The sequence below is a fragment of the Grammomys surdaster genome, unplaced genomic scaffold, assembly GCF_004785775.1.
Source record: "Grammomys surdaster isolate TR1022 unplaced genomic scaffold, NIH_TR_1.0 146, whole genome shotgun sequence".
Classification (NCBI taxonomy): domain Eukaryota; kingdom Metazoa; phylum Chordata; class Mammalia; order Rodentia; family Muridae; genus Grammomys; species Grammomys surdaster.
In genome coordinates this window covers 13,112,215-13,126,026 of record NW_021604604.1, presented here as the reverse complement: position 1 = coordinate 13,126,026, position 13,812 = coordinate 13,112,215, and the positions used below count along the sequence as shown (strand labels likewise).

The 13,812-nt window shown below is 39.3% G+C and overlaps 1 protein-coding gene across 12 annotated transcripts in view; it reads left to right on the top strand.

The window, feature by feature from the left end:
• The window catches only part of Celf2 (CUGBP Elav-like family member 2), a 500,527-nt gene that overhangs the window by 469,166 nt on the left and 17,549 nt on the right, over positions 1-13,812 (top strand). For 10 of the 12 annotated variants that reach the window (XM_028764796.1, XM_028764795.1, XM_028764800.1 and 7 more), the window contains one exon: positions 12,163-12,282. In XM_028764796.1, the coding sequence (XP_028620629.1) occupies positions 12,163-12,282 (120 nt within the window). Of the gene's footprint in view, positions 1-12,162; positions 12,295-13,812 lie in introns of all 12 variants that reach the window. The other 2 variants (XM_028764798.1, XM_028764797.1) reach the window with 1 other exon arrangement.

Below are 13,812 nucleotides of genomic sequence, written 5' to 3'. Positions count from 1 at the left end.
AGTCAAACAGCCTAAGGAGTAGAGCTGTTTATGGCTCACCACAGAGCCATACTCAGACTTATGTAAGTAGGTTCCACCTGTGCCCCATACTTTGCTTTGGGGACCTGTCAGTCTTAGGAGAAGTAGTCCCTGTGATCATTTCTCTGTTAGACGCTTAGTACGTTCTTGTTTGGGGTGAATTGTTTAAAAAGAAGAACTATTTACAGACTGACTCTAATTCCTTGTTCTTGATCTCTGTTCTGTGTCCCTAGATAAGTGTCAGTGATGCATTGTTGATTATCAGTCTTCATAGTCCCTCTACTATACAGCAAATTCACACCAGTCCTCTGGTGATTTTTGTGTTAACTGAAGGGGTGTGTTTTCTGTCCATCATAACCACTTAGTAAGATTTTTAGTCTGCAGAATTCTCTCTGCTGCTGTGAAATACAGTTATGCAGCATTGCTAGCACTGGAGAAAAGAATTAGTTGCCTAAGTATCTCCTTAATAGATGGGAAAACAAAACACAGTCCTATGCATATGTCCATAGAATTCTGTTATCTAATGGAACACTTGAAGAACTTTTTGAACCAGTGGCCTTGCACATACTGAGCCATAGCCCATCCCTAAAGTTCTGCTGAGATGACCTGAAGTCAATAATTTCCATTTTACTTGTTTAGTAGGAATTGAATCAAAAACTTCACTCATACTTGGCAAGCAGAAACTTAAAGAAAAACTAAAAGGAGTTTTCATTTTATGTGTGGATTAATTCATGAACTCCTTATAAATTATGTACTAGAGACACATAGAAAAATAAGCAAAATGTAAGACCTAGTTGGAGAGCATTCAGACAGGTAAAGTGCTTAGTCAGTGGCAGAAGGATTGTCCTGAAGAAATGAGAATTTTAAAGAGAACTCTCTCCTAGAAGACCAGAGTTTTGATTATATTTTAAATATAGGTAGATATTTAAGCCAAAATCTTAAGAATTAATAAGATTATTTTTGCAGGTAGAAATACAAAGAAAGATGTGTCGAATGTGAACATGTAGGTTAAATGATCTTATCAGTAAGTGGATCTTCTCATTTATTACAAAGTGTGAGATATACAGAAAATAATAACCATGGGGGCTCAGAGCTAAAGCTTAGGGACAGAAGTTGTTGCAGCATTGAAGATCCATCCATGTGTGGACTTCGGCCCAAAGGATGTCAGTCATTAGACTTAGATACCAGTCTGATGTGAGGAAGATTAAAAGAAGGATAAGAAATGGCCCCAGCTATGCAGTTTGGGTGAGAAGTAGGGCAGTGCTTGTGGTGGTAGAGAGGTGTTTAAGGGGAAGGAAACCTTTGTAGTATGCGATGATTTGATTTATCACATAATAAACTGAGCCTTGCTGGGATATATCAAACAAGTTGACTAGCTCATCCACACAGCTTAAGAGTGAACTGAAAATCAGCTACAGGGACAAAATTGCAGACATAAACTTAAAGTAAGTCATTATAGTAGCATCTACAAGGAAATAGAGGCCTGTGTATAAATCATTAGTTTCTGTACTTATGGGATAGACAGATGGAGCAAAAAGTAGGAAGACGCTCTCTGAATGATCAGGTCTCAAGAATGCCACACAGATTGGAACAGGTAAGAGCAGCAGAGTCATGTTATGGTTACTTTTCTACGGGATGGTCATCTATCTAGCAGGGCAGAAGTCAGCTCTGTGGGCAGAGAAAAGAGAGCTAAAGACTGGAATTGGAGACAACTTTTTCATGGAATTTGGAGACATGGCTCAGCATTTGAAAGCACATATTTTTCTAACAGAGGATATGAGCTAAGTTCCCAACATACACTTCAGGCCACTGACAACCATCCAGTTCCAGGGGACCAAATACCATTGGCTTTTCTAGGCATTTGCATTCACATGTGTATACCCCAACCCCACTACACACACACACACACACACACACACACCACACACGGAGGGAGGGGAGAGAGAGGAGAGATTCTTAAAAGTTTTCAAAACTTGCATCATTGCTAAAGAAATGGTTTTTAAGATGGACAAAAGATAAATATTTTCCTAGACTGAAGAGAATAATCCAGAACAAAAGAAACAAAGAAGAGATAATCATGGGACTGGGGGAGTAAGGTGGACAGGCAGAGTGGAGGGCTGTGACAGTCACAGGACACTCCCTGGACGAGTCAGTCCTGTGCTGACCTCACTGATGAACGTCTCTGATAACATCCCCCAGCCCTTGCCTTTTCCTTTCTCCAGGCACCTAAGTACACAAGGTGACAGACAGGCCACCAAACAAATGCAGAATAGGTGGATTGCAACCTTAAAGCAAAGAACTAATACATGTACAGCTTTCCAGCTGGCCACCAAGATGTCTTTCCAAAGATTAGATGTTAGCATGGCCATTCTGCTCAGTTAAATAGAACTTTCAACCCAGCTAAATAGGACTTACCCCTGAAGCCCTCAGTGGGTAAGTCCTCAGTGACCCCTGGACAGTGGGGTCAGTATATCAACCCCAACCAAGTGTATTAGAGATACTGCCTTGATTTATCGACCTGGTTAACATCTTACAAATGCCTTTCCCAGTTTCAGATCTACTTCCAAAGTCTATTTTTAGGGACTTTACTTGGAATCCATCTCTTTTCTGCTTGTATGCTTTACAAAATGATAAGTATTGGGGGGAAATGACAGTAACTATGATAGATCTTTTTCAAATAACTAGTGAGAGTTCCAAAAGGCATTTGGAAATGAAAATTAACGTGATGAAGTCATTGAGACAGTTTAGTATGTTAAAAGTATAGGATTTGTCCACATTGGTTTCTCCTCTCCCAAAATTTTGGCTCTCAAATAAAAAATTTCAAAAATAATTTCAAGTTAGAATCTAGTGCTGAGACAGAATTTTTCTGTCTCTGGCCTTCTAGAGAACCCTCTGTCCCCTTGCTGCACCAAGCCATATGTACTTCCCACTGAGTGGGCAGTAAGAGAAGGTGTCACCAGTGTACACGGGGGAAACACAGCCCACCACAGATGGACAAGTACTGAGAGGACACCGACTCGAAGCCCTTTATGCTGTTGTCTAGCACGTTCCTTTTCCACCCAGCACGCCTTCCTTATTTTCCTCTCTCTCTCTCTTCCCAAAAATCTCTTCAGAAATAAGTTAAAATAAGAAGTATAGTTATTGGAGAATAATTAGGCCCCCAGGAGAAGAGAGCCATTCTGTATTTCATTAATGCCCCAGGGTTGTGATTAGCTAATAATGATAGTGCCTATGTCATTGCATAATTATTCTGCCGCTCACATTGTTTCCCTGCACTGTTGGAATACAGCATCCAAGCTGATCAGAGACAAGACAGCAACCACAGACTTCAGTATCTTACGTTTAGTAGATATTTTCTCTGTGTTTACAATTGTTTTGTTTCCTAAACCACAAAGACACGGCTTTCACGATCTAATTATCTTGTGGAGAGTGGTTAATGAATGCACTGAAGGCAATTCTTGCTCTTTTCTGTTACTGTTGTTTTATGTAGCTTAGAAGAAAACTCTTCCTGCCTGGAAAATGTAGGGGAAAGGATCAAAATAAGAAACTCCGGTTTATCCCTGTGAATGTTCTCTAAAGTTGTGCTAGATATGACCTACAGATACACAGGTAAAGGGAATGTCTTGAAGAAGAAAAACTCTTCAGTAAAGAGGTGGCAAGTGTGAAAGATGAACAAACCCCTAATGCACTTTCTCTGCCTTCTATGGCATATTTGACTCTTTAAAGGATTAAATACAGGCCTTCCCTAATCAGGAATGCTGTTCACTCTCCCACCTTCTGTAGAGTATAAGAAAGCAACAAGGAAGCTTCTTGGTGTGTTTCCAATGGGTCTCTGGGCAAGTGAACTCACAAAATGGCCTTGGGTTTAGGCCTCCCATCTCCTGCTTATGCACATGAGTGGCCACTTGCAAGCTGAGAGTAGATATGTGTTTATATCCTCTTCATATCAGAAGAATGAAAATGTCTCTCTCCCTATTCTGATGACACAAAGACAGCATCTGACTTCATCAGTTTATTTTTAAATACCTTTACTTGATTTAGCATATAGCAGAAAGAAACAGTTTGATGTCTTCCACTGAGCCACCACTTCTTCTGAGTCATTAGGCTATAACTCAAAGAAAATGAGTGTCCTTGCCTGTCTAAGATCTGCAAAAATCAGATTTGCAGTAAGAAAACTGTGTGAGGACATCCTATCCCCCTGCCTCAGCCTTCTATTCATTCATTTAGCAGTACCTACTGTGTGACATTATTCTGTGGCTCTAGGAAGTTAAAACAGGCACAAATCTCTTTTCTTTAATATGCCTGCCTTCTAGTAGGATTTTTTAATACACGGAACAGAACCACACCTATTACAATTTTTTTAACTCTCAATTTTCCCAGACTCCCAACTGTTTTTCTTTGCTGTCATAAGCCAAACCTGACCTCTATCCATAAACCTTCACTTTCATATGACTCAAGCTAAATTTTATACAAAACAAGTTCTATGGGAAATTGATAGAACTACACCAGACATCCCTGAGACCAATGTTTCCCACTCATTCATGCAAAAGAAAATAAAGATGATTTTCTGAAATCAGATTTCTGAGAGCCCTCCCCCTACAATCATAGTGATTTTAGTTGATTTAATGAGCCCCAAGAATCTCCTGATTCTGATGTGGGAAGTCCTAACTACTTAAAAACAAACAAAACCTTTATCACTAAGTGCATATGGTTACAGCTATCTGTTTCCAAAACAACCAGGGCAATTCTAACAAGATTCCCCAGATGGCCCAAATAGCACCTAGCATCACTGACTTCTAGGTTTATACCACAGATGTGCTAGTAACTATCCCTTGGACAGAAGACGTAATTACAAATAGAGCAAGCATGGTGAGTCATAAGACTACATAGATACCTTTGATCCTCAGTGTCTGGAGCTGAGCAATGGACACCTTCATTTACGTTGTAAAGTAAAATTGAAAGCTTTCCAAAAGTTGTGCCTTGAACTGTGAGAATTCTACCTCATTGAAGTGCTCATTTTGGAGATGGAAGCCATATTTGGACCTAGTAAAAAATGAAGAACTTTTTAAAACTGACCAAAGGGATTTCTGAGGCTACCGAAGCTAGCCCCAAGGTTTGCGGCAAGCCCTTCATACTTATTATATAAGTATACTTATATCATACTTCATGATTATTTAGCTCTCTGCATTCATATGTTTACAAGAAGGAGCAACATGTCTCTGGGACAGTTCCACTCATTTTAGAAGACATCTTTTCTCAGCTATGTCTCTGTATTAACCTGAAATCTATCGCTTTGTAATTTCCATCCACTGATCCTAATTTTGTTCTCTAACTAGAAAGAATACTCTTTTTGATGTCAGAACCTAATACTGTCTCATCCCTTAGTTTTCTCTTTGTGAACTAAATATTACATTTTAAACTTTCTCCTTCTTTAATTTTTATACCTGATCATCTTCCTGGATGTTCTCAAAACTACACACACCTACACACCTCTATACACACACACAAACACACACACATGTACACACAGTTTGAGGGATAGTATATTTTTCTCTTTCAGGACAGAATGGCCAAAGGTTTCCCAGCAATTTCACCTCTTGCTGTGTAGCAGACACCAGTGCCACCTCATCAGATTCTCATGCCTTTCCCAGAAATGAATCCTAGTACTTCTTCTTTGAGAACTAAAGCTAAGCCTCAGTTAAATTGAGATTCCCTACTATCTCATAGATTGGAAGCAACAGAGTCAAAAACATTAAAGGTAGACCTAGGACCTACTAGCAAATTTGTTGCCTCCCTAAGTAAATCTCTGCAGTACCCACAAAGTCAATCCAAACACAAAATAGAATTTTAAGTTAAGTGTCAACCTAGTGCTAACCCTCTATAGTTAACAAGCTGTGTGTAAATCCAGGTTCCATCATTCACAGTGCCAAGCACCTGGTATGCACTCAGAAGGTATAAGATGCTACCATTATTAGTGCAGTTCCTAATGAAAGTGAGTTCTCTATCTCTGTTACTGATTACCACAAGTGTGGGTGCTTCAAAAACATCTTAAAGTTCTACAGAAAAATAATTCAGCACAGTCGCTGGGCTGACATCAGAGTTCAGCCAGTCACGTTCCTTCAGAGGTGCTCAAGCATTCCCTTTTCCAGCTTCTGGCCACTGATTTGATTCATTCCTGGGCCCTGTCTTTATCTTCAGAGCCAGGGACTTTGGGCCAAATCCTTCTCATGCGGCCACATTCCTGGAGTTTTCTCTTCCAGTTCTCAGTCCCACTTTTATGGGAAAACGTCCTCATTTCAGTATCAGCCAACTAGCAAGTCCATCTTTAGTTTGTCTTCGTCGTGCAGCCTAGCATATTCACAGGTCCTAGGAATTAAAGCTTGGACAATTAGCGCTCCCAAGAGCGAGCACTGTTCTGCCTGCATCTTTCTTGAAACATAGTCTGTCTAGAACCAAAGCTTAGTTGCCTCCCCAGGATAGAAAGAGAACATCTTGGTGTTCTTTGTCAAAACATGGTGTCGTATCAAGAGGCATGCATCTTGTCTCATGAAGTTCAGTGTCGATGAGTGCGTGATCTACCTCGCCAGTCTCTCCATTCCAAGTCGTCACCCCGCTTCCCAAAAGCAAGGTGAAAATGATGATGGGAGAAGAGTTATGGTCCTTTCATTCTGGAAATCTAGGAAAAGGGAAAAGGCATTTATCTGTGGCACAAATCACCTTTGAAAGAAAACAGACTAAACTCTTTATTGCTGAAACTGGAGCTCAGATCCTTGTACATGGCAAACATGTTCTCTGATCTATGATCTATCAGATGAAATCTTCTTAACAAGATATCCAAGTTTGTTTTCTGTCCACTTCTCAGACTGTGTAAGGATAATCTCATGTCTCAGCCTATTGTTTTTCATTCACTTCTCTTTGTTCTGAGTAGTGTGAGGAAGAAAAAGAAAAATCAAGGTTTGAGTAAAGTCAGACTTCTGTTAGATGCTGTACCATTACCACTGGAGGTACTGCACTGACTACATTCATCAGGACAAATTCCTTGTACTTTGCTTTGGCCCTGATGAAATACAGGTTTTGTCAAAATATATTAAGCTTCTTTGCAATGCAAGAGGCTAGGCCAATGTATTTCTCTTCGTGTTCTATATTGGTCTCTTATTAGTCTAGCCAGTGTACCTTCTTATGGCTGCTGTTGACAGGATATCTGGTTTTTGTTCTTTCACAAACTTATGGATCTACTTCTGAAAGCAGTATGTGTTCAGTGGAAACTATACTTCAAAGTTTGAGCTGTGGTCTTCTCCTGAGCTACTGACATATGGGTTCAGCATTTCCCATGTGAGCAGCTGTGAACCACGTTGCCATTCAGCCACACAGTCACAAGGAGAAACATCAGGCCTCTAAGCTGTGTTGCTGATTCAGGATATTCAGTAGGGTGGTGTAGCAAATACATATCCAATTTAGGATATTTTCCATTTTTGAATGAGATCCTTGTTCTGTTGGAAGTCAAAGAGCATCCATCTATATTTTCAATTTGTTTATGTCTCTGAATCTCATGTGTGCCTCCTTACTTAGCATAGTTAAATCTCAGCTGGGGATTTTTGTTAAATGCAGTCTGGTCATCTCGACCTTTCAGATAATACTGCTATAAATAAGATGAATTTGAGTATGTCCTGTTTACTTTTTCTTTTTTGTTGCATGCCTGTTCATTTCTCTAGTCTTCTTTATTTTATATTAAGTGAATATTTACTAATACAACATTTTAATTTCATTAATGATTTTTCATGCTTTCAAATTTTATTACTTTAATGATTATTATAAATTATCTTATCAGAACATAATTCTGATTTATAGTCTTATAAAAAATTGTTTCTCATATAATTCCTTTCAGCCTTTTAAATGTTATTTATAAGTATGTTAAAAAACCTAGCAACATAATATTATAATTATTTTCCATAATCTTATGTCTTTTAAAGAAACTCAATAAAGGAGAACAAGAAATAAATCTTTGTATTTCTAGAGTATTTATAGACTCCTTATTTACAATTTCCAGTTCTCTTCATTCTCAATGAGTTTTTGGCTTTCATAGAATTTTCCTCCATCTTTCTCTTGTTTGGCTATTGTCAAATATAACATTTCTTATACCTAATCACACAGTTATGTACATTTTAGCCAACTTATTTTAGTTAAGAAGAAAAATCCAATATACTTTATAATTAAGTAATTACTTCCTCTCATGTTGATATCTAAGATCTCTTATTAGAATTTGATTATTCCTTAGGAGACAGCTGATACCTATTGAGCAATAATTTTATTTTTGTTTTTGTTGTTTGTTTGTTCTAATCTGGGAACTCTTTTCTCCATTTTTGGAAGATAATTTTGCTGGATATGATTTTAGTTGGCAGTTTGTTTTGGCTTTGCTTTTTTCTGACGTTGCGTACCGTATATCCTGTTACAAGTGCGTTGATTCTGCTGAGAAGTCAGTTGACTCTTACTTGAATCCACTTGTATAATGACCTTTTTCTTTGGTGCTTTCAGAATTTCCTCTGTCTTTGACATTCAGTATTTGCACTTGTGTATCTGAATATGGGTTGTCCTTTGTGACATAGCAGTTTACTATAGTTAGAATTGTTTCATTTTTTGAATGTATGAATGTCTCTCACCAAACTTGGGAAATTATTAACCATCATGCTTTGGAACATTTTTCTAGTCTCTACTATTGCCTTTGCCTTGTGCTTTCTGTACATGTTAATGTGCTCAACAGTGGACCATAATCCTATGAGCCTGTGTTCACTTTTTATTTTTCTCTCTGTCCTTTAGAATGTGTATATTTTTTAATAGCTTCAAGTTTACTCATACTGGTTCATATCTGCCCTTGAGCCCTATGGTGAAATAATTTATTGAAGCTCCTTTTCAGCTGTAGAATTTCCTTTTGTGTATATTCTTTGTCTCATTGATATTTTTTTGATGACTAAACGTTATTGAATAACTTTCTTCCTTCCTTTAAGCAGGATTTCCTTTAGTTGAGTGTCTTTTTAATATCTTCTTTGATTTCTTTGCTTGCTAAGTCTTAATATCTGGACCCCTGTTGTCTGTTCTTTTGCTATGTATGGATTCCATCTTATTTCTTGCCTTATATTATGATATCTTCTTAACAACTGGGCATTTTAGATAGATAATAGAGCAAATCTAGATCCTGATCTTCCTCATTCACGCCCAAACTGACTTCTTGGTTGTTGTTTGCTTAGCAGCTTAGCAAGGTTAAGGCAGTAAAGACTGTTGCTCTGCATGGTGCCCTTAATATCATTCCTCAAAGGCATAGCCATGAGCTATGAGTGGCTGGTTGCATTTTGGTTTTTTGTGTTTTTCTTTCTTTAAATGGCTCTCCTCATTGTCTCTTTGCTTGATCTGATAGGTTCCTACCTGACATATCTTTCTGTTGTCACCACTCATGGTGTCCTTAGCCTTAGCACAATTCCAAATTGGGGATGAGGGTAGGGAGTGGGTAGGGGGCGGAGGGAGGAGGTTGTTTTGTTGTTTGGCAGGTTTTTTGTTTCTTTGGTTGAGGGGGGTTGTTTTGGTTTTGCTGGGATTTTTTTTTTGTTGTTGGTTGGTTGGTTTTGTTTTGTTTGTTTGCTTTTAGCCTCCGAAATCTGTTATGATTAAAGCCAGCCCTTGTAGTATAATTTTTTAATTCATCCTGGAGACATGCACTGACCCTGGGAAGATACTCCTTAACTCTTTCTCTCACTACTTCATCAGAGCCATCAGCCTACTCAAAATTGCTTACAAAAAAAAAAAAAAAAAAAATCCCAGTAGCACTTTCTTTTGGCTTCAATTTTCCCATCTTTGTTTCAAATAAATATATCCCTTTAAAAGAACATGTGTTCTTACAGCCTGTTTCACACTCTAGACAGAAACTGTGTTATTGCTTCAAAGCTGGTAAAGGAACAATGACTTGCTTTTCTTTTTCCTCTAATCTTCAGAAGAGTTTCTGTACAATGGTCATAGGTTACATTCCTCTTGACTTGCCTTTTCTAACAGACTTCTAGCCTATAAGTGATGGTGTGAGGGTAAAAATGAAGCCAGTATTCCCCTAGCAAGCAGTTTAAGCGGAAGTCCTACATTCTTCATGGCTTACTCTATAACTTGAACAGTACAGAACAGAAGAGAAGAGACTAGGACTAATTAGAAATGGTGGAGTCTTTTCTTCCTGGAAGAGCCATAGTTGTAGATTTGGAGCCATGGGGAGGGGAGCCCTGCTGTCTCACTCTCAGTTGGGCTTCTGTGAAACTCATATTCAGGAGTATGATACTGGGCAGGTAGTACTGGAGAAGAAGGGAACCTGGTACAGACTGTGGCTTAAATGCCAAGATTCCCTCAATACTTACGGAGAAGAGACTTAGACACTTTTCTAGGAAGGGGGAAATGGATAGATGTCCTTACTTGTCCTTGCACTTCTTTAGTCTTGTCACTTAAACTCATAGTTTTGCTTGGTTTGGTTTCCTACTATTTATTTCTGGTTTAGAATTCAAACATGCATCATGAATAGTTTCCCACCTTATTCACTGGCACAGTCTGGTCCAGGCTTTCATGTGTAGAGTCCATGGGAAATACGCCAGATATGCATAATTTAGATGAACTAGGTTATCAAAGAGAACTCCCACTGGAAGGGGAAAACTAGCATGTATAGTAAGATGTTTTTTGTATTTTAGTCACATCAACAAGTAGTGAATTCGTATAGGAAGCTGAGAGGTGAGTGGGTAAGCAGAAGGGCAAACCCAGGAAGCAGCACAACAAATGTAGCTTCAAATACCTTAGAGGTATTTGGTGAAATAGAAAAACTGGAGCAAAAATTTTCTAAGAATCCTGGTGCATAAAGAATACAAGGAAGCTTATGGCCTACCTGAGGTGTCTAACAGAAGACCATCTCAGAAATCCTATGGAGCCCCAAAAGGCTTCATTGTTAGAATGAGGTGAAGCTAGGAACTTACAAATAAAAATACCGATCTCAAAACTTACTGCTGAGATGTGTTATAGGTACTTCCCTCTGAGAATATAGCAGTGAACAGATCTCACATGAGCCTTACATGGGTGATCAAAGCCCTAAACCCGTTTGAAAAGCCTCTACTATGTCTTGTCCCCTAGTACTTTCTGTAATCAAACGGACATCATCCCTGAAAATACCTCTAAGATTTCCAGAAATAATCTTTCAATAATATTAAAGCTCACATTTAGAAATCATTAAATGCAGTTAAACCAAGGACCAAGAATAGGAGTCCTAGGGCTGGAAATACGACTCAGCAGTTAAAAGTGTTTGCTGGTGTCATTACCTATGTTAGTTAGGTGACCCACAAGTGCCTATAGCTCCAGCTCTGAAGGATCTGACTCCCTCTTCTGGTCTCCACAGGTAACAACATACATATGCAGATACACTAACACTAACATATAAATAAATAAGCAGTAAAACTCTCTTTACACTAGCAGCGTCAGAGTTGGACAGTGTATCTAGATCTCCTCAGGCTCTCTGATGTTAGAACTATTAGAGCATTAACAGAAGGCAGTTAAACTAATAGGTTTATAGACACTTAAGGGATCTAAGAAATCAGAATAGCAAGTGACTATTGAAATGTCCATACTGATGCTTCTAGAAATGTAAAGTGTAATGTAATATACAGTGGCTATAAGTCTAAAAGGACTTTACATACAGCTGAAGAAAGTTTGGTGAGCAAAGTTCAACATACAAATGTAAGAGTCTCCCACGGTGGGACTAACAGAGGATAACGTAAACTTGCAGGGTTATCATTCACAGTTTTCCCCAGGAAACCAAACGAAGCATACTCAGTGTGCTGGCAAAACAGATAGAGGCAGGCTATTGCAAGAGTGGGAACTGAAATTAAGGCCTTGCACATGGAGGCACAGCACCACTGAGCTAGGAGCCCAGCCTACCATGTGATTGCTTCAGTTACCAAGTCCATGTGCCAAAGGGCCTACAAGTCATTTGTAGCCATTTCTCTTTCACAGGAAAACTTGAAGGGAAAAGAAAAATCCCAGTTCAGTGACACCACAGTTAGCCTGTTAGTGACAACAGGTTTCTGTCCATTCCAGTTGGCTCTGATTTTGTGCTTTCTTCTTTTCTCTGTTTTTCAGTGGCTGCTTCAACCCCCAATTCCACTGCTGGTGCAGCCATGAATTCCTTGACCTCTCTTGGAACTCTACAAGGATTGGCTGGAGCCACTGTCGGATTGAATAATATTAATGCACTAGCAGGTACCATAAACAGTGAGTATTTGCTGCTCTGGTGGACAGCCTTCCCCTAAATTCTCTAGAAAATGGTCAGCCAGAATTGACCAAAAAAGGATATAAAATGGGGAGAACTAAAACTTGGGATGGAGGAGCACATGGTTCAACAGGCAGAAGCTTCCCTTTGATTTTATCTCTAAACCAACCACATCCTACCCCCAGCTTCTCTCCACTGAGTAGTATAAGCTCAAATCCTTAGAGTACCGTCGTTAGACAGTCTCAGGTTCTGAGGAGTTTGGTTTGGTTTTGGTTTCCTCGGCCCTCCTTCAAGGCAGGGTGTTGTAATAGAAAAGTTAATGGAGTGGAAGTTGGGAACCATATGTCCAGCTTTACTGCTGTTCAGCAGCAATAAGGGCTCAAGCACATTGCAGCTCCCTCTCTGGCCTACAGTCTCCACTGGAAAATTGAAAAATCTGGGTCAAATGATATTGAGGTGCCCTCCAGCTTGAAAACCAAAGTTTTCAGACAAGAACCTAGTCCCTGAAAAGCCAAAAATGAAACTGACTGACAAGGAGGTAGTGCAAGAAGGAGAGTCGTCTTTATTAAGAACCTAGAGCTGTGGAGTATCTACAGTAAAGACTGTATAGGCTGTCATTTTACTGTGACAGGCAACACAGGCCTTACACTTAATTCTGAAACAAGCTCACTCATTTAGAAAGGTGGCTGGCCTCTGCCCACACAGCTAACTGTTCTGTTGTTCAGGTGCATGTGGGAATAATGCCCAGGCCTGAGGATGAGTCACACTTGAAGATCATCTTGGGTGTGGGCTTTTGCACTAAGAAGACTGAGCATCAGCCACTAGGAGGACAGCTAACTTGCCTATCCATCCATTTGGTCACCCGGTTGCCCAGGAGATCCATAACAGCCAACAGAGTGTCTGCATTGTGGACCTAGTTGTCTGCCAGGCAGCCTGAGCAATGTAGCACTGCTTAAATTCTTAATACATGGGTCCTGGCCATTTACCTCTCTTTAAGCCATGAGTTAGTAAGTAGTTAACTGTTTTACTGAGTGATCAGATCGCGTAATTATTTTAAAGCAAAAGCTGTAATTTACATTTAAAAGTTCAAAAAGAAATAACTTAAGAAAAAAAAAAGATTGTATCAGCAGGATGGCTTGGCGCAGGTAAGGGTTCAGCCCCACCTGGTAGGAGAGACAACAAGCTTGCACAAGCTGTCCCCTGAGCTCCATAAGCATGTATCCCCACTCCCCTCCCACACATACACAGAATAAATGCATGAAAATGTTTAAAGAGTCTGAACTGTAGCCACATCAAGATTAACTCAGATAATCCTGATAAGAAACCATATTTTAATAACTAGACAATCTTCAGGTTTTATTAAATCTTTTCATTTTGTTGCTCTAGGGAGGCCAAAAACCAAAACAAACAAACATAGTTTTATCTGATCCTGAAGAAAAAAAAATGTTTCCTTCCACATATGATAGCTCTTAATTAGCATAAGTACATGGCCTGGTAACCTTGTGACAGCCAGAATGTTT